The sequence below is a fragment of the Schistocerca piceifrons genome, chromosome X (genome assembly GCF_021461385.2).
Source record: "Schistocerca piceifrons isolate TAMUIC-IGC-003096 chromosome X, iqSchPice1.1, whole genome shotgun sequence".
Taxonomy (NCBI): domain Eukaryota; kingdom Metazoa; phylum Arthropoda; class Insecta; order Orthoptera; family Acrididae; genus Schistocerca; species Schistocerca piceifrons.
This window is the reverse complement of record NC_060149.1, coordinates 275273838-275300409: the sequence shown is the minus strand read 5'-3', so window position 1 is coordinate 275300409 and position 26572 is coordinate 275273838. Positions and strand designations below refer to the sequence as shown.

The following is a 26572-nucleotide window of genomic DNA, read 5'->3' as shown; positions in this document are numbered from 1 at the left end:
TTGTAATTTTTTATGTTTAGTACATGTTTTGAGACCGTGCGAGGTGGCGCAGTGGTTAGCACATTGGACTTAGAAGGACGATGGTTCAGACACATGTCTGGCCATCCTGATTTAGGTTTTCCACAATTTCTCTAAATCGCTTCAGGCAAATGCTGGGATGGTTTCTTTGAAAGGGCATCACTGATTTCCTTCCCCATCCTTCCCTACTCCAAGCTTATGCCCCGTCTCTAATAACCTCGTTGTCAAAGGGACGTTAAACACTAATCTCCTCCTCCTCCGTGTTTTGATTAGCCAGTTGAAGAATGGGCAGATCATCTTCTACCAAAGAGAAATCTGTATTGTTCCCACAAATTTCCAATGTAATCACCACCGTGTTTTCAGAAATAGTGCAATTGGCAATTGATGCAGAGTCGTTCATTGTTTGCACCTCAGTCACATTTTTGTTCTGTGACCCAACTAGAAACTTAGGCTATATGAATTACTTCCTGTAACAACAGTCAGAAGACCTCTGGTGAGAGTTAACAGCTAAAACATTTAGATGTGTGGGCCTGCTAACTTCACAAGCTTTGCCTGTGTTAGCCACTGTGCTTTGCCCTCTGTGTCCCCCCCCCCCCCCCCCCTTCCTTCTCCTTCCCAGTGTTTAGTGCCACATCCTTTTTAGCCCTACTCGTGGGAAACATGAGAATACTTAGTGAAATGTAGGTGTGATTGATTTACTATGCAGCATGACCCTTTTTTTATAAAAATCTTTCTTGCAGTGTGCTCTGTGCAACCGGGCATACTTCCAGGCACACTTCTTAGTGCATCTTGGGACAAAACTGCTGCCTTCTGGAACATATTTGATGACTTCAAAGAACCCACTGTTGTACTGACTGGACATGAAGCAACTGTATGGGCTGCAGTGCAGATGCCTACTGGAATAATTGTAACAGCATCTGCAGACAAAAATATAATGATTTGGGAATTAAAAGGCACACTGATTGACACATTGCAAGGTAAGCTACAATCTGTAGTTGTTAGTGGTGTACTTTAAAAATATGGGAAACATTATTTAGCGCTAAAGTTATAGTGTTTTTGATCTGTATTCACAGTGTTACGTCATAGCATGTGAAATATCAGGTTTTAGATTGACTGAAGTTGAATACTTGCACATGATAAAAATTATGCCATTGCATGTAGAAAGTTATGTTTACATATCCCAGTACAAAGTAAGAAATCAACTAAGTGACATGCTATCAGAGGTTTTCTTTGCTGCTGCTGATGATGATGGAGAGCTTGTGGCAGTTTGTTAGTGAGTTATTTTGATGTTGGCAGTTATTGGCAATAGATACTTTCACTATAGTTGACATATTCTACTTGTGAGAATCAGCAACTGTATTGAAATTTAAGGGAAGTCTCATTGTTGATTTTCAGTTGCACATTTTTAATTACATGGCGTGTTTTGATCACTCAGTAGTACTGAGTACTCTGACATGAGGTTCTGAATAGACAAGAGGAGTTACCGACTCAAATACTTAAATCTGAAGATAATCCTGAGTGTATATTCAGAAATGTGCAGTTTTGATTTATCAGTAAATGTGAATTATTTTAAATAGATTTTTTTTACTAGGTTTGGATTTAAGTGTGTGGTATTGTGTATGGTTGAAGATTTAATTGTATGGTTTGTTTTTTGTTAGTTACGGATGTGGCAACGAAGTTCACAAGTAGGTCCCTGCAGGTCACGATGGTGGACAACAAGCTGATCCCTATATAGTTATTATGAGTGAAATGTTAAGCTAATTGGAAAGGTGTGGAACTGGCCAACATTGATGCATCTTGGATCAGGGACCAGTGTATGTGGCATTTTTGGTGGGACAACATATGGTGTTCTATCCAGAGGGGTTGCTAGTTGTAAAACTGTAGTCTTGATAGTTGAGAGTGTGTGTTGATGACATATTGTTTCTCGATTTGTGTGTTGGCTGACTTTTTGTGGTGAGGATCATTTTATTTTTTTTACTGTAGTAGGAATGGTATTGGTGCTAATGTGCATATTGTGTGTATATAATGTGGTATTACTGCAATTTTTTAATAATTATCTTGAACTGTTGATTGTGGGTATTGTGGAGATCATTTTGCCAATGTAGGTGTTAGTTATGAGATAGTTTTGGTGTTGTGGTACTTTGGACAAGTCGACTGATTTTGTTGTTACTGCATTGTTAGTTTCTGTGATTTTTTGCTAGGTTTCTAGTGGAGTTACTTTTAGGATTTCTGTATTGATTCTGGTCTTTCAAGTAAAGCTATATACCTAAACTCAAGCCGTCAGTACTGCATTTTGGTAGCTTTCTTCATTTTTCACTGTACCTTGTTACTGTCACTGTTTTGTGCATTTCACTATTAATGTGATTTTGCTGTTATGTTATATGTTAGTTTATCCCCGCTCAAAACCATTTTTCTGCAGTTGTTCCATTAGTTTCAGTATCTGTTGTTAATAATTTGTATGATTCTATACTTCATGTTTACGTTTGTGCACCATCGAAACATTCTGAGTATTGGTCACTATTTTGAAATAGTGTGTGTTGGATCTTGGATTGTGGTATGACTTCATGGTCAACGCTGATGGGTGGTATCGAATGTCCGGGTTTATCTGTGGCCAGGTGTCGAGACATTGGTCCGCAGCTCGTGGTTGTGCGGTAGCGTTCTCGCTTCCCACGCCCGGGTTCCCGGGTTCGATTCCCGGCAGGGTCAGGGATTTTCTCTGCCTCGTGATGACTGGGTGTTGTGTGATGTCCTTAGGTTAGTTAGGTTTAAGTAGTTCTAAGTTCTAGGGGACTGATGGCCGTAGATGTTAAGTCCCATAGTGCTCAGAGCCATTTTTTTGTCGAGACAGATTAAATCTTATATGTCACGTGATAATCTGAGAATGTATTATGCTGTGCATGTGGTGACTGTCACTGTGGAGTGCTTAATAATTCTTATGCTCAACAATTTCTCCATTGTCATTTTTTCTTCTATTGCTTCAGGCACGACACGTGGTTAAGCAAGGCACTAGGATAGAGGCAGTACAGTTTGTTACACAGGAATGAGTTGAAGCAGTTTTGTGAAATCCTGATGTGAATATAACCACCAAATGTGCAGTGTATTTAAAAAAAAAACTGTGGTTGTGAGTTAAGAAGTTGATAAGATATTTACCATAGTTACATAAGTAATTTTGTGACCGTGATATACATCCAAAATTATAATGCAAATTAATGTTAGTTACATAAGCTCTGTTCACTTTCTTCAGATTCTCTCCATAAAGTGGAATGAGCAACAGGATCTATATCCCCAACCATTTACAACTTCGGAAATGCAGGAAGGTTTAAGTACCCCCCGCCCCTCCTCCTCCCCTTCCAAAGTGAAAAGGCTGCATGCTTTGATGAGATAGTAACAGAACAATGCAAGTTCTGTGGACTTCTCACTAAATGCTGGCTTATTTCCTTTTTTAGTTTCATATTAGAATTAGACTACCACCAGTCTTTGAGAAGACTAAAATTTGTAAATGGTCTTAGGTATTCAGCCAGAAGCCATTGTACAAATGGTGCAATATCCTAGGATCCTTAACCCATGCCCTCGAAAAATTGCATCTGACTGGCATTCAAACAATTGAGTGGCTGTAAAACCTGGACTTTGATCTTTATTTTTACTTTTGGTTATGTTGTTCATTGTTCACAAATTTTGATTTGTAGTTGTAATCATACTACTTTGTTCAAGAACATCAAACACTGAATAAAATCTGGGTTGACTGTTCAGTACAGTTGTAAAAATCTATTAGATTACGCCCATTTACAAAGAACTGTCATCTTTTATCATGAACTACATTCTCAAGAAATAGCAGCAACAGTATTGAAGATGTACAACAACAATTTAGAGCAGTCTATCGTGACCAAATGTAGCAATAAATAATCTGAAAGAATTTTAAATGGTTTCAGTTTTGGTGCTCAAAATACAATGACTCATTTCTCATTGGATACGTGAAATGATACTCCAATGGCTATGTGAAACTGATACAGTACCAACCTAGGTATGGTAAACTACACCTTTTCTAGATATCAGCTCGTGGTTTCACTTATTTGACATATTACATTTTTTAACAAAGTTTTGTTGTAGCTATGGCTAGAAATAACTGCAGTGAGAGAGCCTTATAGAACTTTGTTGCGTTTAAGTTAACAGATAACTACATTGCGTGAAGTTCACTTGTTAATCTCATGTTGAGTAATTTGTTTCAGCATTTACTTAGTTTTCCTCAGACTAGTTAGTTACACATGCAGCAAGTGGAATTATGCTGAAATTAGGTTTTGTCAGCTACCATTTGCTTTGAGAAAATCAGTTTGGAGCAGCTGTGTAATTCGGCCTGCTTAGACAGGATTTTAGGCTGCATTTCACATTGTATACAATATTTTGAATCATACATGATTTAAATACTGCCATAGACTGCAGCAGCGTTAAGTTTTATGCAAATCCCTGCCCTCGTATATTAGGTACCATATAGTAATAGGAAGTATTATTTTGACTTTGCAGTAGTGTAGGTACCACAGAATTCTTAACATGTTAGGGCTGCTGTAAGACAAAACACAGCTGTTTGTGCATGATTGTGTTTAGGATTTTGGGTTGGAAGCAGCATGATTACTTCTGGAAAATTGCTGGTGCTGAAGGTTGCTTTCATATGGAATTTACCTTGTATATTTCTGTAATTGAATTAAGAAGTCATGGCTAAAGATTTTAACTTGGTGTCACATAAAAGGGACACAGCTGTCATTTATTCTTAACTGAATACCGAATAATAGTTTGAAAGTGAAAACAGTTTTGTCACTTCTTTTATCAAGAATTGGAGGGCATCTTGTGTTACATTATGTATCATATTAGTTCCTAATGTAACCAAATCAGTATTGTAAAGCTGAAGCACTAGTGACTGGCCACAGGCAAAATTGGTGTGCATTAGTGTAAATTTGCAGTATGTGTTAATGTTCAAGGCTTATATTGCTGCAATGCTGTGTACAACAAACTGTAAGCAGCAGCTGTGTGATACTTTCTTTTTGCCCACATTTGCTGCAATGCAGTTTGTATGACTGGTCCTGGGTTTACTCACATTGCTCATTGCAATTGTAATTATAATGGCAAAGACCAATTACAGGGATAGGGCATGCAGACTTAGACATGGTAGTTATGTTGCAACCTTGATCAAGAGATATATAACAGTGCAAGAGAGTTAAGAAGTGTGCGGATATGAAATATTGTAGCATAGAACTTGCATGATAGAGGGAAGCAAATCTGTTGCCATGAGAAAAGTTTGTTAATATGAAAGACATTATGTGAAATACGGTAGGCAAGTGGTAATAGTGAATTAATAAAATTATGTAATGTAATACTGTTTTATTAATTCAGTGCATGCAGGTGGCTGATAGGATGTAGTTCGTAGACAGGTATGTGTCGACAAAATCATGGACTAACAAAGATGGTGAAGGCATTGGTGCTTAGTAGTAAGTTTTTGGTGAGAATGGAGTAGTAGTGGTGTTCAAAGACTCCACATGATGGTTAATGACCTCATATATCCCCTTTTGGTGAGAAGCAAGGTATTTTTGCTAATTATCTGTATGTGTGCTTCCTAGATCCTCCACAGTCTTTCCAGCAGTCCTTGTGGTCTGTGCTAAAGCTATGCCTGCCTTCCTCCTTATTCCCTATTTCTGACCCCACTGCTATTTCATATCTCCTTTAATCCCTCCCCACCTTCATACTTACACTGACTTATACTGAGCGAGATGGTGCTGTGGTTAACACACTGTACTCGCATTTGGGAAGATGAAATCTCAAAACCACATCCGCCTGTCCTGATTTAGGTTTTTCATGAATTTCCTAAATTGTTTCAATCAAATGTCGGGATGGTGATAAAGGGAATGGCTGATTTCCTTCCCTTTCCTTCCCTAATCTGAGCTTATGCGGGTCGACCAAAGCGTCCGATCCCACGCGTCAGCTTTAACCCGTGACGTAAGGGTGTTGTCGTGTGTGACGTCATGACGGCGCGGAGTTTGGTTTGTGAGTGTGGCGTGTTTGTAGATGTCGTCGTGTTGTGGTTTGTTGTGCTCTCTGGTGGTATGTCCAGGGTTTTCGTTTGTGTGGTGTGATGGGCTCAGTTTGCTTTTGCTCATTATCCAGAATTGTTCGAGTGTCGGCTGTGTTTGTAGTGGAATTCGTTTCAGTGAGTTAACGATTTTGTGTGAAGGTTAATTTAATGTTGTTCGCTGTACATCGTGTGGTAATTTTAGTAAAATTAATCAGTTGTTGTTTTTGTTCAGGAATGGATATGACAGGTAAAATTAACAGTGCGCAGGTCAAGGGAAGTGTTTGATCCCTGTGTGTGGCTGTGTATGTTGGTATTAGTATCAGGATGTTTTTGAGCTATATAGGCCAAGGGAAGTGTTTGATCGTAATTTATGGGATCGGGAGCTGCTATTGAGCTATATAGGTCAAGGGAAGTGTCCGATTCCAGATGATATTGTGTGATGTGTCGGCAGCTGGGCCAACACCTTGAAGATCGAGATGGCTGAAAATGCACGCTAGACTAACGCAGACGGGCGTGAAGTACTGGAACAGGCTACGTAATTAATGCTATGAAGAAAAGTACGTAGCTGGATTAATACTTATCTTTAATCAATCATTGTGGTACATCGCTCTTGACAATACACAGGAGACTTTAATTACAATCACTGTAAGGCTAATGGCGCCTTGCTAGTTCGTAGCCATTAACTTAGCTGAAGGCTATTCTGTCTCTTGGCTAAAGAGAGAGAAAGGCATCGTACATCTAGTCGCTAGCTAGGTCGTCCGTACAACTGGGGCGAGTCCTTGTTCGTATCACGAGACCTGCCTTGTGGTGGCGCTAGGTCTGCGATCACACAGTGGCGACACGCGGGTCCGACATGTACTAAATGGACCGCGGCCGATTTAATCTACCACCTAGCAAGTGTGGTGTCTGGCGGTGACACCACATTGTGTTTAGTGGCATTTGGGGGGTTTTGTGATGGATTTTTTTGTCATTTTGTGTGGTTTTGTATGGGGGTGGGTGTCTAAATTTCTTTATATTTAGTTTGCCCCCACCCAAAAACACCCCATTACCTGCGCTTGTCCCATTAGTGTCATTAGGCTTTTTGTGGGAAGTGTGTGTGTGTTTTTTGATGTATTTTCGTCCTCATAATGTGTATGTAACGACTTTGTATGCGCCATAATGGTATCATGGTTTATGGTTGTTTCCGCCATATTTGTGACGTCATGGGTCAAAGCAGATGGGCGGGATCGGACGCTTCCGTATTTCCGCTTATTCTTCATATCTAATGACCTCGTTGTTGATGGTATGTTAAACACTAATCTCCTCCTCCTCCTCCTCCTCCTCCTACTACTACTACTACTAATCCTTCATGTTTCTCTCTGCTCTAAATCAGTTATTTTTACAGACCTAGACACACATTTAGCTATCCTTGTTATACCCCCTTCTCACATTGTCCCCTACATTCTTCTACAATGCATGTTTTGGCAATATCCTTTCAGTATGTCCATGTATGTAATAGATGGTTACAAGGACTTCAGCTGATAAAAATGATATGAAAATTAAAATACATGCATTCATCTCTTTTTCATATAATTTATAAGCAACCAGTTTCATTATTCCATTACATCATCTTTAAGCCCCTGTGTGTGTGGGAAAAAAAAAAACCACCGTTTACAATGTAATCAAGTTAATAAACATGCTAGTAAAAGGACAGTATGAAAATTGATAAGTAATATCGAAGGGAATTTAGTATAAATATTTGGCAGCAGCCAAAGCATGTTGTTGTTGTTGTTGTTGTTGTTGTCTTCAGTCCTGAGACTGGTTTGATGCAGCTCTCCATGCTACCCTATCCTGTGCAAGCTTCATCATCTCCCAGTACTTACTGCAACCCACATCCTTCTGAATCTGCTTAGTGTATTTATCTCTTGGTCTCCCTCTACGATTTTTACCCTCCAATACAAAATTGGTGATCCCTTGATGCCTCAGAACATGTCCTACTAACCGGTCCCTTCTTTTTGTCAAGTTGTGCCACATACTCCTCTTCTCCCCAATTCTATTCAATACTTCATCATTAGTTATGTGATCTACCCATCTAATCTTCAGCATTCTTCTGTAGCACCACATTTCGAAAGCTTCTATATTCTTCTTGTCCAAACTATTTATCGTCCATGTTTCACTTCCATACATGGCTACACTCCATACAAATACTTTCAGAAACGACTTCCTGACACTTAAATCCATACTCGATGTTAACAAATTTCTCTTCTTTAGAAACGCTTTCCTTGCCATTGCCAGTCTACATTTTATATCTTCTCTACTTCGACCATCATGAGTTATTTTGCTCCCCAAATAGCAAAACTCATTTACTACTGTAAGCGTCTCATTTCCTAATCTAATTCCCTCAGCGTCACCCGACTTAATTCGACTACATTCCATTATCCACGTTTTGCTTTTGTTGATGTTCATCTTATATCCTCCTCTCAAGACACTGTCCATTCCATTCAACTGCTCTTCCAAGCCCTTTGCTGTCTCTGATAGAATTACAATGTCACCGGCGAACCTCAAAGTTTTTATTTCTTCTCCATGGATTTAATGCCTACTCCGAATGTTTCATTTGTTTCCTTTACTGCTTGCTCAATATACAGATTGAATAACATCGGGGAGAGGCTACAACCCTGTCTCACTCCCTTCCCAACCACTGCTTCCCTTTCATGCCCCTCGACTCTTATAACTGCCATCTGGTTCCTGTACAAATTGTAAATAGCCTTTTGCTCCCTGTATTTTACCCCTGCCACCTTTAGAATTTGAAAGAGAGTATTCCAGTCAACATTGTCAAAAGCTTTCTCTAAGTCTACAAATGCTAGAAACGTAGGTTTGCCTTTCCTTAATCTTTCTTCTAAGATAAGTCGTAAGGTCAGTATTGCCTCACGTGTTCCAACATTTCTACGGAATCCAAACTGATCTTCACCGAGGTCGGCTTCTACTAGTTTTTCCATTCGTCTGTAAAGAATTCGTGTTAGTATTTTGCAGCTGTGGCTTATTAAACTGATAGTTCGGTAATTTTCGCATCTGTCAACACCTGCTTTCTTTGGGATTGGAATTATTATATTCTTCTTGAAGTCTGAGGGTATTTCGCCTGTTTCATACATCTTGCTCACCAGATGGTAGAGTTTTGTCAGGACTGGCTCTCCCAAGGCCATCAGTAAATCTAATGGAATGTTGTCTACTCCGGGGGCCTTGTTTCGACTCAGGTCTTTCAGTGCTCTGTCAAACTCTTCACGCAGTATCATATCTCTAAAGGTGGCAGGGGTAAAATACAGGGAGCGAAAGGCTATTTACAATTTGTACAGAAAGCAGATGGCAGTTATAAGCAGTTATAAGAGTTGAGGGACATGAAAGGGAAGCAGTGGTTGGGAAGGGAGTAAGACAGGGTTGTAGCCTCTCCCCGATGTTATTCAATCTGTATATTGAGCAAGCAGTAAAGGAAACAAAAGAAAAATTCGGAGTAGGTATTAAAATCCATGGAGAAGAAATAAAAACTTTGAGGTTCGCCGATGACATTGTAATTCTGTCAGAGACAGCAATGGACTTGGAAGAGCAGTTGAACGGAAGGGAGGATATAAGATGAACATCAACAAAGGCAAAACGAGGATAATGGAATGTAGTCGAATTAAGTCGGGTGATGTTGAGGGTGTTAGATTAGGAAATGACACTTAAAGTAGTAAAGGAGTTTTGCTATTTGGGGAGCAAAATAACTGATGATGGTCGAAGTAGAGAGGATGTAAAATGTAGACTGGCAATGGCAAGGAAAGCGTTTCTGAAGAAGAGAAATTTAACATGGAGTATAGATTTAAGTGTGAGGAAGTCATTTCTGAAAGTATTTGTATGGAGTGTAGCCATGTATGGAAGTGAAACATGGACGGTAAATAGTTTGGACAAGAAGAGAATAGAAGTGTTCGAAATGTGGTGCTACAGAAGAATGCTGAAGATGAGATGGGTAGATCACATAACTAATGAGGAGGTACTGAATAGGATTGGGGAGAAGAGGAGTTTGTGGCACAACTTGACCAGAAGAAGGGATCGGTTGGTAGGACATGTTCTGAGGCATCAAGGGATCACCAATTTAGTATTGGAGGGCAGCGTGGAGGGTAAAAATCGTAGGGGGAGACCAAGAGATGAATACACTAAGCAGATTCAGAAGGATGTAGGTTGCAGTAGGTACTGGGAGATGAAGAAGCTTGCACAGGATAGAATAGCATGGAGAGCTGCATCAAACCAGTCTCAGGACTGAAGACCACAACAACAACCACCCTGTATTCACCTGACCAAAGGCCTTGTTCCTCCTGCCACCGAACTTCGCTAATTCCCACTACATCTAACTTTAACCTATCGATTTCCCTTTTTAAATTTTCTAACCTACCTGGCCTATTAAGGGATCTGACATCCCACGCTCCGATCCGTAGAACGCCAGTTTTCTTTCACCTGATAATGATGTCCTCTTGAGTAGTCTCCGCCCGGAGATCTGAATGGGGGACTATTTTACCTCCAGAATATTTTACCCAAGATGACGCCATCATCATTTATCCATACAGTAAAGCTACATGCCCTCGGGAAAAATTACGGCCGTAGTTTCCCCTTGCTTTCAGCCGTTCGCAGTACCAGCACAGCAAGGCCGTTTTGGTTAATGTTGCAAGGCCAGGTCAGTCAATCATCCAGACTGTTGCCCCTGCAACTACTGAAAAGGCTGGTACCCCTCTTCAGGAACCACACGTTTGTCTGGCCTCTCAACAGATACCCCTCCGTTGTGGTTGCACCTATGGTACGGCCATCCATATCGCTGAGGCACGCAATCCTCCCCACCAATGGCAAGGTCCATGGTTCATGGGGGCATACAGTGTGTTAACATCAATGTTTGTGAATCATTCGCAGTAAAAAGAGAATATCTATAAAATTTTATGAATATTAACTGAGAAATATAAAGTCACACAACAGTAAAACTAATCTGTGTATTGAATGTCAGTAATGTCAGCCTCAGATATCTAAGGTATCTCATACTTAATAAAAAACTAAAATGTAAAACTAATATAACACACTGTAACAAATTACTGCTTTGCAGAAAACAGTATCAATATGTAATATGAGGGTTAGGCACAACCAAAATAGATCAATAAGTGGATAATCTATGGGTACATGGGTGAATGGTAGAGTGCAGATCCCTGAAGTAACTGTAAAAAAGTGCACAGGAATATCTGTGCAGCATGGTAAACATATGAAAGCATATATTGAATGAAATCAGAAAGCAAGAAAATGAACAAAATGTGTGTCTATATGAGAAGTAGTCCTTGCAAGCAACAGGTCAGATGATGGTGTTACCTATTGTTAGAGAATCTGGTACAGGCAAAGTGTGTTATATTTATTTTACATTTTAGTTTTTTATTTATTAAATATGACATACCTCAGGTACCTGAGGTTGATTTGTTTCTGACTTCCCATACAGAGATTAGTTTTTACTGTTGTATGGTGTTCTATTTTTCCAGTTAATATTTGTAAAATTTTATAACTATTATGTAGTTCCTTTTGAATGGTTTGCTAACGTTGATGTAACATCCTGTACAGTTTGGCTGTTGGCAAATATTTACTGTCAATTCCCTTGGATATTATTAATCTCTCAATTTTTTACCTTTCTTTTATTAGTATGTATATTATCTTGAGTATGTTGTCATTGTTGTTTTTTATGCAGGGACCTGAAGGTGGTGTAATTGGAACACCAAAACTGGCTGTGTAAATAAATTAAATGCAAAAGAGACAGCCACAGGTGTTTAAATTTTAACTTCAACTGTGAAGTTTGTTCTCTACATACATATGTGAGCTTAACGGATAGGGTGGACAGCAATGCTGTAGTGTACAGGTGTCATTGAGTGACTATTGGGAGCTGCAGGGTGACTTATACAGAATTTGTTTGGAGTGAGAATGACAGCTTGCTGTAAATGTAGAAAAATGTAAGTTAATGCAGGTGAGTAGATAAAACACTCCTGCAATGGTTGAATGCAGTAGTAGTGGGATGCTGCTTGACACAGTCACCTAAATTAAAATCAAGGCATGACATTGTGAAGCAGTATGAAATGGAATGAGCACCTAAGGTCAGTAGTAGGGAAAGTAAATGGCCAGCTTTGGTTTATTGGGAGAAATATGGAAAAATTAGCTTACCTATGAAGGATACCATGTACAGCACACTAATGTGACAAATTGTTGAGTGTCAGGGACTCCCACCAGGTTGAAATAAAAGAATATATTGAAGCAGTTCACAGGCTTGCTGCTATATTTGTTACCAGTAGGTTCAGTCCACACACAAGTATTAGACATGCTTCATGAACTCGCATAGGAATTCCTGGACAGAAGGCAATGCTCTTTTCATGAAACACAGTTGAGAATTTTCATGAAGCATTGTTATGAATTTTTTTTAATGACGTCATATTTGCCATTGACTGTGTGAATTATTTATTACATAATTGGAGTTTCAGCTTTTGGGTCATTTTCAAGTAGTGCTGCAAAAGTTAAAAGAATATAAAAATGAAGCACAGAGTGTAAGAGGGTCATTGCAAAAGTAATGGCAACTAATTTTTGTCTCAAAAGTGGTATGAAATTAAAAAATTCTGAACTATGCAAATGGTAGGTTAGTTCATATGTAAACATTACATTTAGGGAGGTGAATAAACATACACACTGTTATAAAGATAATGCATGAGAAAAAGACGAAACAAATTTTATTGTTTCAGACGTTTGTGCTGTCAGTTGCAACACTACACCATAGTACGTGGCAGGAACACAGACCTGTGACATCTTTGAGTCCCTCGAGTCCGCAGCTCGTGGTCTAGTGGCTCATGTTGCTACCTCTGGAACACGGGGTCCCAAGTTCGATTCTCTGCCGGGATTGGGATTTTGTCTGCCGAGGGACAGGGTGTTTGTGTTGTCCTTATCATTTCATCATCATCCGTCATTTGTGACAGTGGCTAGATTGGACTGTGTAGAAATTGGGACTATGTGCGGTCATTAGCACCCGCACAGTTGAGTGCCCCACAAACCAAACATCATCATTTGAGTCCCTTGAAATAATCTCCCAACGAATCCATCACACACTGCCAACACTGGAAGGTGCCGAATATCCATGGCTTCACCATGAGCGAGTCATCAAATCTCGCGCGTCACTGCTGTGGCAGTGTCTTTACGTGTTTGATATCATGTTCCACACAGTGGCTCTTTCAGTTCTGCTATGAGGCTGTAATCACAAGGTGAAAAGTCTGGCGAATGTGGTGGATGGTCCAGTACTTCCGTCACCATCGCATGAGCAGATTCTGCACACATGCTGCCGTATGGGCTCTCGCGTTGTCCTGAAGAATTAATACATTGTGTAGATGTTCAGGACATTCCTCCCGAATAGCTCACCATAGATGTCGTTGTAGGAAAGAGTGACAGTAGTACAGGGGATTAGCACCTCAATGGCTGCTCAACTTACATTGTGGTCTCTCTTCACACTTCGTTTTCCTGGAAAGGACTGCCATCTAGTGTCACTTTACTCTGGATTCTTGGGGAGGCTCCTGATACCACAGATTGCGTGTAGTCTGTAATGTACTATTGTGTATTGCAGTTGACAGTAAAACACATTTAGAGTGACAACCTTTTTTCGTCTTTTTTCTTGTTCTTTATCTTTGTGGCTGTGTGTGCATTCATCCATCTCTGTACATGTACTGTTTACTTATGAACTAACATTCCATTTGAATTGTTTATAATTTTTAATTTGTTACCATTTTTGAGACAAAAAATAGTTTCCATGACTTTTGCAATTATCCTCTATGTACAGGACTGCATAAACATGTCATATAGGCAGTAGTACAGTACAACAATGGTGAAAATAATATATTACTTAAGTTTTGCTTCAGCACGTGTCGGACTTTAAAATCCTCTGACATATATAAATGTCATAGTCAAAACTAAGCCATTTCGCTATAGAAATACATTAACATTAAATGAGTGTGAAGCTCTGTACTTCTTGAAGTGATGTAAATTATGTGAACTGAATACCAATGTTTACATTCTTCACATTAATTGTTAAGTCAACACTGTAACACACTGTGTGCATGAGAAATAAGGCTGTTGGTGTAAAAACATATTCACAAGTCAGACTGCCTGTGCACTTACCAGTGATAGCACATTCCTGTGATAACAACTGTAAGCTTCATATCATAACATCTTTTCACATCTGTTCATAACATACAGCTTCTTGTGTGACGATGTTGTCATAAGGTACTGGGGGACAGGATAGGAAAATGTATGTTGAACAGACTAGCATAAAAATGCATCTGTTATCTGTTCAAATGATCACACACTGACTTAAGTACTCATACAGAACATGGCAAGTCATCTTTTGTTTGCATATATGTTGCAACTGATGAAGAAACATAGAAAACCCAAAATGCTCCAAAATGATGGAGGCAGCACTACAGCACAACAGTGTTGAGCAATACATTACAAGACACTACCTTGTAAATGCAGGATACGTTTTTATCAAGTCCTAATATGGTGAACGGAGAAGAGAAGTTTATGGCACAACTTGACTAGAGGAAGGGATCGGTTGGTAGGACATGTTCTGAGGCATCAAGGGATCACCAATTTAGTATTGGAGGGCAGCGTGGAGGGTAAAAATCGTAGAGGGAGACCAAGAGATGAATAAATCAAGCAGATTCAGAAGGATGTAGGTTGCAGTAGGTACTGGGAGATGAAGCAGCTTGCCCAGGATAGTGTTTCATGGAGAGCTGCATAAAACGAGTCTCAGGACTGAAGACCACAACAACAATATGGTGAACATAGTTGCGTAAAAATGCTATTGAGAAAAGAGTAAAAAGTAATTACACATTGTTATGATGCATTTCTAAAATAGATTAATAAGACAAGAAACACACTAAAAATAGAATGAAATGTAGAGGATAAAATTAATTTTCAACTATAAAATGTGTGAGAGTGCACTTTATTTTCCCTCGTTATCATGTATAAAAACAGAAATACAGTAGAAAACATTGGGAGCACTTACAAAACTTGTTACGTAGCATTTGTGAAGAGTTGGCAGAATACATCACATACAACAAGGAAGGGAGGCAACCAAACCATGAAACCTTAAAAACTGAGAAAAAGCCTCAAATTTGATGAAATTGAGAAAAGACCTTGAATTTCCGTCGGGAGCCTGGTTTTGTAATAATATTCACCACTTCATTTTTGTATACAGAAATATTGTTTAAATCAATTTAGGGGTGTATTGCAAAGCATTCAAATGATAGGCTATGTAGCTCAACATTATCTGAGTGTTTCTGTCTGTATATCAACGTCTTTGACCATATGACTTGATGTAATTTCTTTCCCGAATTGGCTCTCTGTTGAAGAGACATGATGTTATTGCAGCATGACTGTTGAAATCACAGTTTAAGTGAAATAAGTGATTTATTAATGCTCTCAGGGGCTCAGCATTCATTTGCTGGCAACGGGCTTGGCGACCCTGGGGTTCCTGAGCTCTGAACTGGTATGCGTTGCCAGTGCTCTGTCACGATAACCTCTGGGAATGCTTCAGCAACCACTGTGTGGCGTGGCAGTGAAACATGGTGTGTCACAGGGAATGGGGATCTTGGCTTGACCACCTGAATCTTGAGGATGGTACAAATCTCTGTAATAACAAACAAACAACCCTCAGTCTCAATGTGTGTGGTGTGCTGATGAGATGCATGGCGGTTGAGGTGGAACAGTGATTGCCGGCAACCTCTGGGGAACCTGCCACACTTCAGTTGTATAAGGCTTTCCCTCTGTCTGGGTGGATTTTCTTCCCTAACTGCTTATGGGAACACCATTACGCCTAAATCTCATGTTTCTACTCCCAGTGGTTTGGGTGGGGCACTGGGCAGTACTAATGTCTCAATTCTTAAGAGACCTCATGTGGCCAGTCCACCTGGTCATCTGTCAACAACAGTAAGCATAGTAACATACCACATCCTGTGGTGGATAACATTTTTGTTGTAATGAAACTTGTGGACAGTTCTTTTGAAAAATTGTTGCCATTCTATATCTGTAAAGGTCTTGACAGACTTGCAGGACAACTCAGATCTATTGTTGGGAAAGTACCAGAGCTCCAAGCACTAATAGAAAGCACTGACGCTCAAATTGTTATAGGCACTGAAAACTGGCTAAGCTCGGAGATAAGCTCATCCAAATTTTTGCGAAGAATCTAATGGTCTTCCGAAAGCATAGGCTAAACATGGTTGGTGGTGGCGTGTTTGTTGCTGTCAGTAGTTGTTCAACTTGTCGCGAAATTGAAGTAGGTACTTGCTGTGGGTTAGTGTGGGCAGAGGTTATTGTTGGCAACCGGAGTAAAATAATAATAGGATCCTTTTACCGACCTCCCAATTCAGATGATACAGTTGCTGAAAGGTTCAAAGAAAACTTGCGTTTGATTTCAAGCATGTACCAAACTCATACAATAATAGTTGGTGGAGACTTTATTTTACCCTCGATATGTTGACATGTTTAATTCTGGAGATATGCATAAAATATCATGTGAAATTGTGCTAAACGCATTCTCTGAAAATTATTTCGAGCAGTTAGTACATAAGCCCATGCGAATAGTAAACAGTTGTGAAAACACTCTTGACTTCTTAGCAACAAATAATCCTGCGTTAATAATGAGCACCAAAACCGATATGGGGATTAGTGAACACAGGGTTGTCGTATCGAGATTGAATATTGTAATCCCCAAATCCTTCAAAAATAAGCGAAAAATATACCTATTCCAAAAAGCAGATAAAAATTCACTTGACGCCTTCCTGCGAGACAGTCTCCACTCATTACAAATTAAAAATGTAAGTGTAGATCAGATGTGGCTTGAATTCAAAGAAATAGTATCGGCAGCAATTGAGAGATTTATACCAAATAAATTAACAAACGATAGAGCTGATCCTCCTTGGTACACAAAACAGATTAGAAAACTTTTGCAGAAACAATGAAACAAACATGCCAAATTTAAACAGACTCAAAATCCCCAAGATTGTGATCTCTTACAGAAGCTCGAAATTTTGCACGGACTTAAATGCAAGATGCTTATAACAGTTTCCTCAACGAAACTTTGTCTCGAAACCTGGCAGAAAATCCAAAGAGATTCTGTTCGTATGTGAAGTATGTTAGCGGCAAGAAACAATCAATGCCTTCTCTGTGCGACAGCAGTGGAGATACTGTTGAAGACAGTGCTACCAAAGTAGAGTTACTAAACAAGTAGAGTTACTAAACACAGTCTTCCGAAATGCCTTCACAAAAGAACTGGAATCGAGAACAGCTGTCAACATCAGTAACGTAGAAGTAAATACCCTTAGAGTAGTGAAGCAACTTAAATCAATAAAAGCAAGTCTTCTGTTCCAGCCTGTATACCAATTAGGTTCTTTTCGGAGTATGCTGATGCATTACCTCCATACTTAACAATCATATACAACCGTTTGCTCGGTGAAAGATCTGTACCAAAAAACTGGAAAGTTGCACAGGTAACACGAATATTCAAGAAAGGTAGTAAGAGTAATCCATTAAATTACAGGCCCATATTGTTAACGTCGATATGCAGCAGGAGTTTGGAACATATATTGTGTTCGAACATTATGAATTACCTCGAAGGAAACTATTGACACACAGTCAACATGGCTTTAGAAAACATTGTTCCTCTGAAACACAACTAGCTCTTTATTCACATGAAGTGTCGAGTGCTATTGACAAGGGATTTCAGATGGATTCCATATTTTTGGATTTCCGGAAGGCTTTTGACACTGTACCACACAAGTGGCTCGTAGTGGAATTGTGTGCTTATGGAATATCGTCTCAGTTACGTGACTGGATTTGTGATTTCCTGTCAGAGAGGTCACAGTTCGTAGTCATAAAGTGATTTCTGGTGTTGCCCAAGGTAGTGTTATAGGTCCTTTGCTGTTCCTTATCTATATAAATGGTTTGGGAGACAATCTGAGCAGCTGTCTTAAGTTGTTTACAGATGACGCTTTCATTTATCAACTAATAGTCATCAGAAGATCAAAACGAATTGCAAAATGATTTAGAAGAGATATCTGAATGGTGCGAAAATTGGCAGTTGACCCTAAATAATGAAAAGTGTGAGGTCATCCACATGAGTGCTAAAAGGAACTCGTTAAACTTCGGTTACGCGATAAATCAGTATAATCTAAAAGCCATAAATTCAACTAAATACCTAGGTACTAAAATTACGAACAACTTAAATTGGAAGGAACGCACAGAAAATGTTGTGGGGAAGGCTAACCATAGACTGCATTTTATTGGCAGGACACTTAGAAAAGGAGACTGCCTACATTACACTTGTCCATCCTCTTTTAGAATACTGCAGCTCGGTGTGGGATCCTTACCAGGATAGGGCTGATCGAGTACATCGAAAAAGTTCAAAGAAAGGCAGCGCGTTTTGTATTATCGCGAAATATGGGAGAGAGTGTCACTGAAATGATACAGGATTTGGGCTGGACATCATTAAAAGAAAGGCATTTTTCGTTGCAATGGAATCTTCTCATGAAATTCCAATCACCAACTTTCTCCTCCGAATGCAAAAATATTTTGTTGACACCGACCTACATAGGGAGAAACGATCACCATGATAAAATAAGGGAAATCGCAGCTTGCACTGAAAGATATAGGTGTTCATTCTTTCCGTGTGGTATAAGAGATTGCAATAATAGAGAATTGTGAAGGTGGTTTGGTGAACGCTCTGCCAGGCACTTAAATGTGATTTGCAGAGTATCAATGTAGATATATGAAGAGACTGTGGAATGTTACTCTTCTGCTGGAGGCTATGAGGGCTCTCCAAGTACAGAAGCTGTTGAATGCCAAGCTACTTATAGAATATCCCATCATCAGGGAGCTGCACACTGAGTTGAATAGTGTTAAAGGTACTGTCACATGCTGGGACATTACGGGTATGGATACAAAAGAACTGCAACAGGAATGGGAAAGTGCATGGGTGACTGAAGTCCAAAACTTTATGAAAAAGGTTGATGGGAGCTCCAAAAGTCAGCATCATTTATTCTGACATTCAGTCTGCCGAAGTTGTCAGAGTATTTGCAGCAGGATTTCTTCGGCTTAAGGTAAGACTGTACGTCCCAAATGTAATGTGCTGTTTCAAGTGCCAACACTGCAGTCACACCTCTATGGGTTGTGACGGTTGGGCTACGTGTGGATGATGTGGCAGTGAGGTGCACATACAGGGATTTCAAAGCACTGTGCCATCCAGGTGTGTTAATTTCTCTCAGGCCCATCCTGTTTGGAGGATTGTCCTGTCTTTGCTGAAGAAAATAAGATGCAGGGCATTAGTCACACAGTGTGTCTTGTACTCTGATGCAAAGAAGGAATTTAAGGTCACACAACCACCAAGTTTCATCAAGTCTTTTGCCGTGGCATTGAAGAATCCTGGCTAGAAGGTCAGTGGTAGCACCATGACTATGACTGCTGAGCATCGTAACATCTACCTGCACCTCTGGTCCCCCAGCCCAGTCACCCTATAGTTGAAGCATTGAAAGTTGCCGAACATAATTTCAGTGTAGATGGTAAACCCTCATGACAGACATCTGAAGAGATCCAGCAGAGTGTTTCTGTTCCACCAGCCTTGTCATCGTCCCCCAAAATCCAAGCTGGGAACGAATGCCAAATGGCCAGTGGTCTGCTCCGAAGCCATTGGTCCATGTGATCTTGTTGCTGTCTGATGGATCTGATGATTATCATACTATCGCTGGTATGGATGTCGAGATTTGCTTGAGGGACCAGTGAGTCCCTCAGGTGACTCCACCCTCTCCCTCCAGTCCCGTCTCATCACCACGGTGTAACAAGAAGGGCAAAGACAGAGTTAAACCTCACCATTAAAATGGCTTCCATACTGCAGTGGAACATTAATGGGTTTGGGACACATTTGGGGGAACTGAAAGTGCTGGTACAGGAACGCTTGGGTTTGCAGGAAGCACATTTTAAAGCATCTGATAACTCTCTCATAAGGGGCTATGCTCTCTATCACAAGGATGACCTGACTGGCGAAAGTGCCAAGGGACGGGTCACGTTGTCAATAACATGCACCACTCCTGTGCTCTCCCCCTAGCTACTGACCTGCAAGCGGTTGCAGCTGAAGTTCATGTATGTCGGAGGATTACTATTTGCTCGCTATATTTACCTACACATGATGCGATTGACTCGGAGGCCCTAACAGGTCCTACAGAACAACTCTTCCAACCATTTCTCCTATGGGGAGACTTCAATGCCCGTCATATGTTGTGGGGTTCAGTACATGAATGCTTATGCGGAGAAGTAATATCAACATATAAGTACAGATTGAATATAATCTATAACTCTTTAACAGCCAGTTAGAGATAAATTTATGTATAGCCCTTGTACTATTGGAGGTGGCCATACGTAGGAGTCAGTTGTTTTTTTAATCTCATAAATGCATACACCACTACTTGGAGATTTAATGTCCTTCTCCAAACTGTTTCAAAGCCTGGGAGATTTTTGACAGTTAATGGGTGTAGGTTTTCACTGCAAAAAATATTTGTGCTTTAATTGTTCACATAATGTTTTAACAATTCAAAGATCCAAATTGGGGGAGTGGGGTACACTATTTAAAATTATAATGATTTTGTATCATTACTAGACATAATCTTTGTCAAGAAGTTACTCTGGTTACCGTTGATGAAAGATCTAACAACAAAGCACATAAAATAACTGCAAATTGTGAAATAACTCTGCAAATTAGTAAGGGATTTGCGATTTGCATTTCTATAAATGGTGAGAGAGATCCTGCAGGGACTATGGCACTATTTATGTAGGGATCAAAATTGTAAATACTGTCAACCAGGTTGTCAACAGGTACTCGTCAGACTGTACAGATGATAGTGAATCACTGCTCCACACATTGTGATGCCTCCTAGCTAGACAGACCCTGAAAGTATTAGTACTGCCATGGTCATTGTGGTTTGATCTGGTCAACTAACCAAACTTTGAGTGGTTGTTTAGAAAGTCACCATATGCGACAAAATTTTCTGGAATCTTTTCTAAGGAATATCTTATGGTCTTGGTCTGTGGCTTCAAGATGGTGAGCCAGGGAGGATAAGGTGAGGGAGGGGTGGGGTGGACTGGTGCCCTGGCTACATTAAACACACGATGTAAGTTTGAGGCTGAATAACTACAAGAAATATTGAGCTCCAGAATAAATTTTTTAAGTGATTTTCTTCAGTTTTATGGGAATTTCATGATTTTATCACCATATCTACTGCTGAGTCTAAGAAAGGGGGTACCCTGGGTTGCTACATAGTTCAGATGTTATCTTCATGAACAGCTAACAAATTAAGGCACATAATTGTGTGTTGTTCATTGGGCACTGGAGTGGATGAGAAGCCGTTGCAGCAGAAAATTTCTCATCTGCTGTGTTTCTGTGTTCTAAAAGCAGTAGGTCCAAATAGTGTATTGAGCAGAATAAATGTTACTCATAGTCCACGACACATGCAGCGGATACAGATTTAAAGCAAAAGAATGTAATCTGCTGGTTACAAGGACATGTTCACATAAAGTGATGCAACAAAGAAGCAAGAGTGTTTCACATAGAACAACAATGATTTGGTGTCCCATCTCATAGCATTCTGCCATCTAGCTACCAAGTAAAAGAATTATGTGCCATTGGGAAGGCAAATGGTTAGAAGCGACAAACAAGAAACTGAGAATCAAGAACCTAGACATGAAGAATTTCCTGCCAACCACACACTACTATCCTCTCTGATGAAATCGTCTGCTAATTTGTGAAAATTGTAGAGTATCACCTTGAGTAAACATTTTAACAATATGTGTCTTATTTGCTGATTCAGTAGCAACCCTCAACTTATCTAGACTCTGCTCTATATTTTAGACAGCAATGGGACAAGTGCAGCGTGTAATTTAAAATTTTGTAATGTATTGAGCCGGCTTCCTAAATTTTTAGTAAGGAGACTCTAACATGTCCTCAGAGTGGTTTCCTCTTTCATTGTTCATTATTATTGGTGAGCCCCCCCCCCCCCCCCCCCCCCCCCCCCCCCCCCACACACACACACACACACACACACACACACACACACCATGGTAAAGTTAAATTTTATATTTTTATGCAGGCTGCTGTTAGGTTCGTTAATAAAAAGACTGACCAACCACTTGTTTCGCTAACAGTTAGGTATGATTATTGTAAGTGCTGTAGTTTTTAGCATGTTGTCTGGACCAGTTCCCAAACCCTGGGAGTTATGTCAGTGATCAGTCGCATATGTCAATTTTATGGTTTTACAAGAGCTTTACTCTTTTGTGAACATTGATCAAGGTATTGCAGTGCTAAAATACCATATACCCTATTGGAAGGATTGTGATTCATATCCCTCTGTGGCTGTCCAACTTTTGGTTTTGCATGGTTTCCCTTAATCATTTAGACAAATGCTGGGATGGTTGCTTTGAAAAGGACACATGGTTACCTCTTATCATCCTTTCCCCTATTTGAGCTTGTCCTACATGTTTAATCTACATCTACATCTACATACATACTCCGCAATCCACCATACGGTGCATGGTGGAGGGTACCTTGTACCACAACTAGCATCTTCTCTCCCTGTTCCACTCCCAAACAGAACGAGGGAAAAATGACTGCCTATATGCCTCTGTACGAGCCCTAATTTCTCTTAGCTTTGTGATCTTTCTGTGAAATATAAGTTGGCAGGAGTAAAATTGTACTGCAGTCAGCCTCAAATGCTGGTTCTCTAAATTTCCTCAGTAGCGATTCACGAAAAGAACGCCTCCTTTCCTCCAGATACTCCCACCTGAGTTCCTGAAGCATTTCCGCAACACTCGCGTGATGATCAAACCTACCAGTAATAATTCTAGCAGCCCGCCTCTGAATTGCTTCTATGTCCTCCCTCAATCCGACCTGATAGGGATCCCAAACACTCGAGCAGTACTCAAGAATAGGTCGTATTAGTGTTTTATAAGCGTTCCCCTAATAGATGAACCACATCTTCCCAAAATTCTACCAATGAACCGAAGACGACTATCTGCCTTCCCCACAAATGCCATTACATGCTTGTCCCACTTCATATCGCTCTGCAATGTTACACCCAAATATTTAATCGATGTGACTGTGTCAAGCGCTACACTACTAATGGAGTATTCAAACATTACAGGATTCTTTTTCCTATTCATCTGCATTAATTTACATTTATCTATATTTAGAGTTAGTTGCCATTCTTTACACCAATCACAAATCCTGTCCAATGGTCATGTGGTTGATGGGACATTAGTGTTTAATGTTCCATTGTTTTTTTCTCCTTTCAGGGGAAATGGAAGGACTGTTATAAATTTTTATTACCACTCATAAAATCCACCTCTCCCACTGTTACCTTCCAGCAATGAAATGATGTTTTGTGGAATGAACTCAGTCTCTAGCAGGTGTAGGACAAGTGTAGTTTGTGTTGGTGTGGGTTGGGAGAATGGGTTTGCTGTGCAGGTTTGTCCTGAATGAGCTACCCTTCTCACCCTCTTCTGTCTTAACATTGTTCTCAGTACCTTATGATTTGTTAAAATTGCATGTGGTAATCATACTATTGTGACAGCATGAGTCACAACTTCCACTTAAGTGTAATAAATAGTTACATATGTGGTCAAATAGATATTTTAAGTGTAGCGAATACACACTCTGTAGCTGTCGCGTGTAATGTCATGCAGCGATGCGAGGAAGGGGCTTCGAGAGCAAGATGCGGAGACTCTGTCATTGATGGCCATGGGAGCAACTTGCTAATCTCACACTACTGGTATACAAACTTGTTGCTCTCATGTCTGCCAACAACAGTGTCTCCACTTCTTGCTCTGAGTCCCTTCCTCACACTTTTGCTTGACATCACATCAAACAGCTACAGAGGGAGTATTGATTACATCATTAAAATTTAAAATAAGTCTTTGATCACACATGTAATTATTTATTATATTTAAGTGATAAGTGTGACTCATAATAAATGTGTTCTGTACAAATCAGTTTTATTCAACCTATCATGATAAGTATACATATGTATAAAAGGTATTACTTAAAAAAACTGTCAGAGAACTTCATAATACTTTCAAAGTGAGTTAATTATATTCTCGTTGGGTGTGTAGTCTGATCATGATCATCTTGACTCAATATTTGTTTGTCCAGGTGAGAATGCAGTTTGCTGACTGTCATTAGAACTGATTCCTGACACAAATGGTAGCCGTTTTGAACATCACCCTGTTTTTATCTAAAATTTAAAAAAAAATGGTCTTTCACTTGTCAGGCAGAGGCAGTATTGTGTAGTGATTCATCGTTTCTGCCCGTTTTCACCACTGGGATGCTGCACCCCCTCTTGATGTTATGGGGCTGCAGTGATAGTTTCTCTCACAGGTGCTCTGTTTCTCAGAGGTGTCTGAAAAGGCATGGCAGGAATCAATTGTGATGAGATTTATCATCTGAAGCCAGTGGCCAAATAGACTGCTGAATATTGTGTCAAGATGACAGTGTGGTGTGGCTGCAGACCGGACAAGGATATAATCAGTATATGAATTGTTACTTATTTTTATCCTTCGCTTGTCATTGTGGACTAGTCAATGTTGAAAGACATTTTTTTTCCATGTTGTCATCCTGAGACAGCAGTAGAACAGGCAGTGTTGTGGCTTGATTAGGAGAAGTGGACTCCTATCACATCTCCGATCTGAGAGGGAAACCATAGTTGCCCTTGTAATCATTGATGGTAATGGACATTGTGTGTGAGAAAATGTTTGTTCTGTTCACAAAATTTATGCACTGATATTGAGCAAGTGTGTGATGACCATATACAGTGATATCTGTGAACAAAGTATTTGAAATATGTAGTTGTCCATTTTATGCTTTTATGTATTTATAATTTAACTAGAGTTTAATGAAACTGGTAGGTACTGGAGATTTTTCATGGGCCTGTGAGAATTATCCATCTTATTTGTACAACATTTACCCATAATATTATTTATACCTAGGGACATTTGAAAATTATCGTATTTCAGTAACAAAATTCCTAGATGTCATACATAACTTTGTTATATAAAAGCTTTTTTTTTTCAGGTCATATGGATTGTGTTAGAGGTTTAGCTGTACACTCTGAAGCAAAGGTTCTTTCATGTTCCAATGATTCATGTGTAAAAATTTGGGATTTAGAGGAGATGTCATGCCTAGGAACATGGTATGGCCATGAGAACTATATTTACAGGTAAGTTTATTGTACAGCAGATGCAGTAGTTATACTAGCAATGGCAGTGTCAAGCTATGGTTATTGGTGCTGTTGTGTCAGTGCCATCTGACATTTTGGCTCATGGGATGTGATTGCTAACCAGAATGTGTGTGTGTGTGTGTGTGTGTGTGTGTGTGTGTGTGATTTTCATACTTCATGTGGCTGTTCTTCAGTGTTCCTCCTGTATCAGCTCATATTAGTTTATTTAATACATTAAACTCTACAGCATCTGTGTTGCCATTTACAGTACATTGTATTCCAGTGACAGTTAATTGAATATTTTCTTTCAAAACATTATTACTTTGTCTCGCTTGAGACTTTTTTATGTGGAATATCTGTAACAATTCCAACAGGATCAGAACTATGGAATCAACAAAGATAACCCGTTCCCCTCAAACTGTGGACCCGTGTGTGTGTGTGTGTGTGTGTGTGTGTGTGTGTGTGTGTGTGTGTGTGTGTGTTTCTATCTCAAAAGTTTCAGTTTCTTGATGATGGGGGATACAGCGTATGAAATTTAGTACACAGATCTGTGTTCTCTGGCAGCAACAATGGCTAACTCATCTGGGCATTGAGTTGAACTGTGCTTGGATGACAGAAATGTGTCATACTGTGCTGCTCGAACTCTGACAGAATTCATCAGTTTTAGTAACTGGTGAGTGGTGGTGTGTCAGTACCCCACAACAAACAGATTTTTTAAATGAATGAGACATTGGGAGAACTTGGGTGACCAGGGCAACAGTTTAATACACTCCTTATTAAGGTAGGTCATGGTAGCTCAGGCAGTATGTAGCATTGTTGAAACATGTCATACAGAAAACTGAGATAGGTCACAACCACCTGCGTTAACGTGTCGTGTATGTGGTGGCAACTGTTCAGATTATCAGCTGTGCAAATAGTTGGTCATGTGGCACTCCCTATCACTGCACCAGGTGCTGATCCCATACGATGACGACGAATGCAATCTGGTGATGTTCATTCTTCTTGGCACCTGCATGCACAAATACATCCACCATGATACTTTAGGCAGTACTGGGATTTATGTGACAAGATAAAGTGGTGCCGGTCCTGTATCCACCATTGTAGTTGGAGAGAGGAAAAGGGGAAGTGATACTGGTACACAAAGTACCCTCTGCCACACACTGTAAGGTGGCTTGTGGATTGTAGA

The 26572-nt window shown here is 39.9% G+C and overlaps 1 protein-coding gene across 2 annotated transcripts in view; it reads left to right on the top strand.

Annotated features, from left to right (window-relative positions):
* The window catches only part of LOC124722501 (phospholipase A-2-activating protein), a 139445-nt gene that overhangs the window by 8571 nt on the left and 104302 nt on the right, over positions 1 to 26572 (top strand). For both annotated transcript variants that reach the window (XM_047247655.1, XM_047247656.1), the window contains 2 exons: positions 759 to 995; positions 25242 to 25386. In XM_047247655.1, the coding sequence (XP_047103611.1) occupies positions 759 to 995; positions 25242 to 25386 (382 nt within the window). The remainder of the gene's footprint in view (positions 1 to 758; positions 996 to 25241; positions 25387 to 26572) is intronic.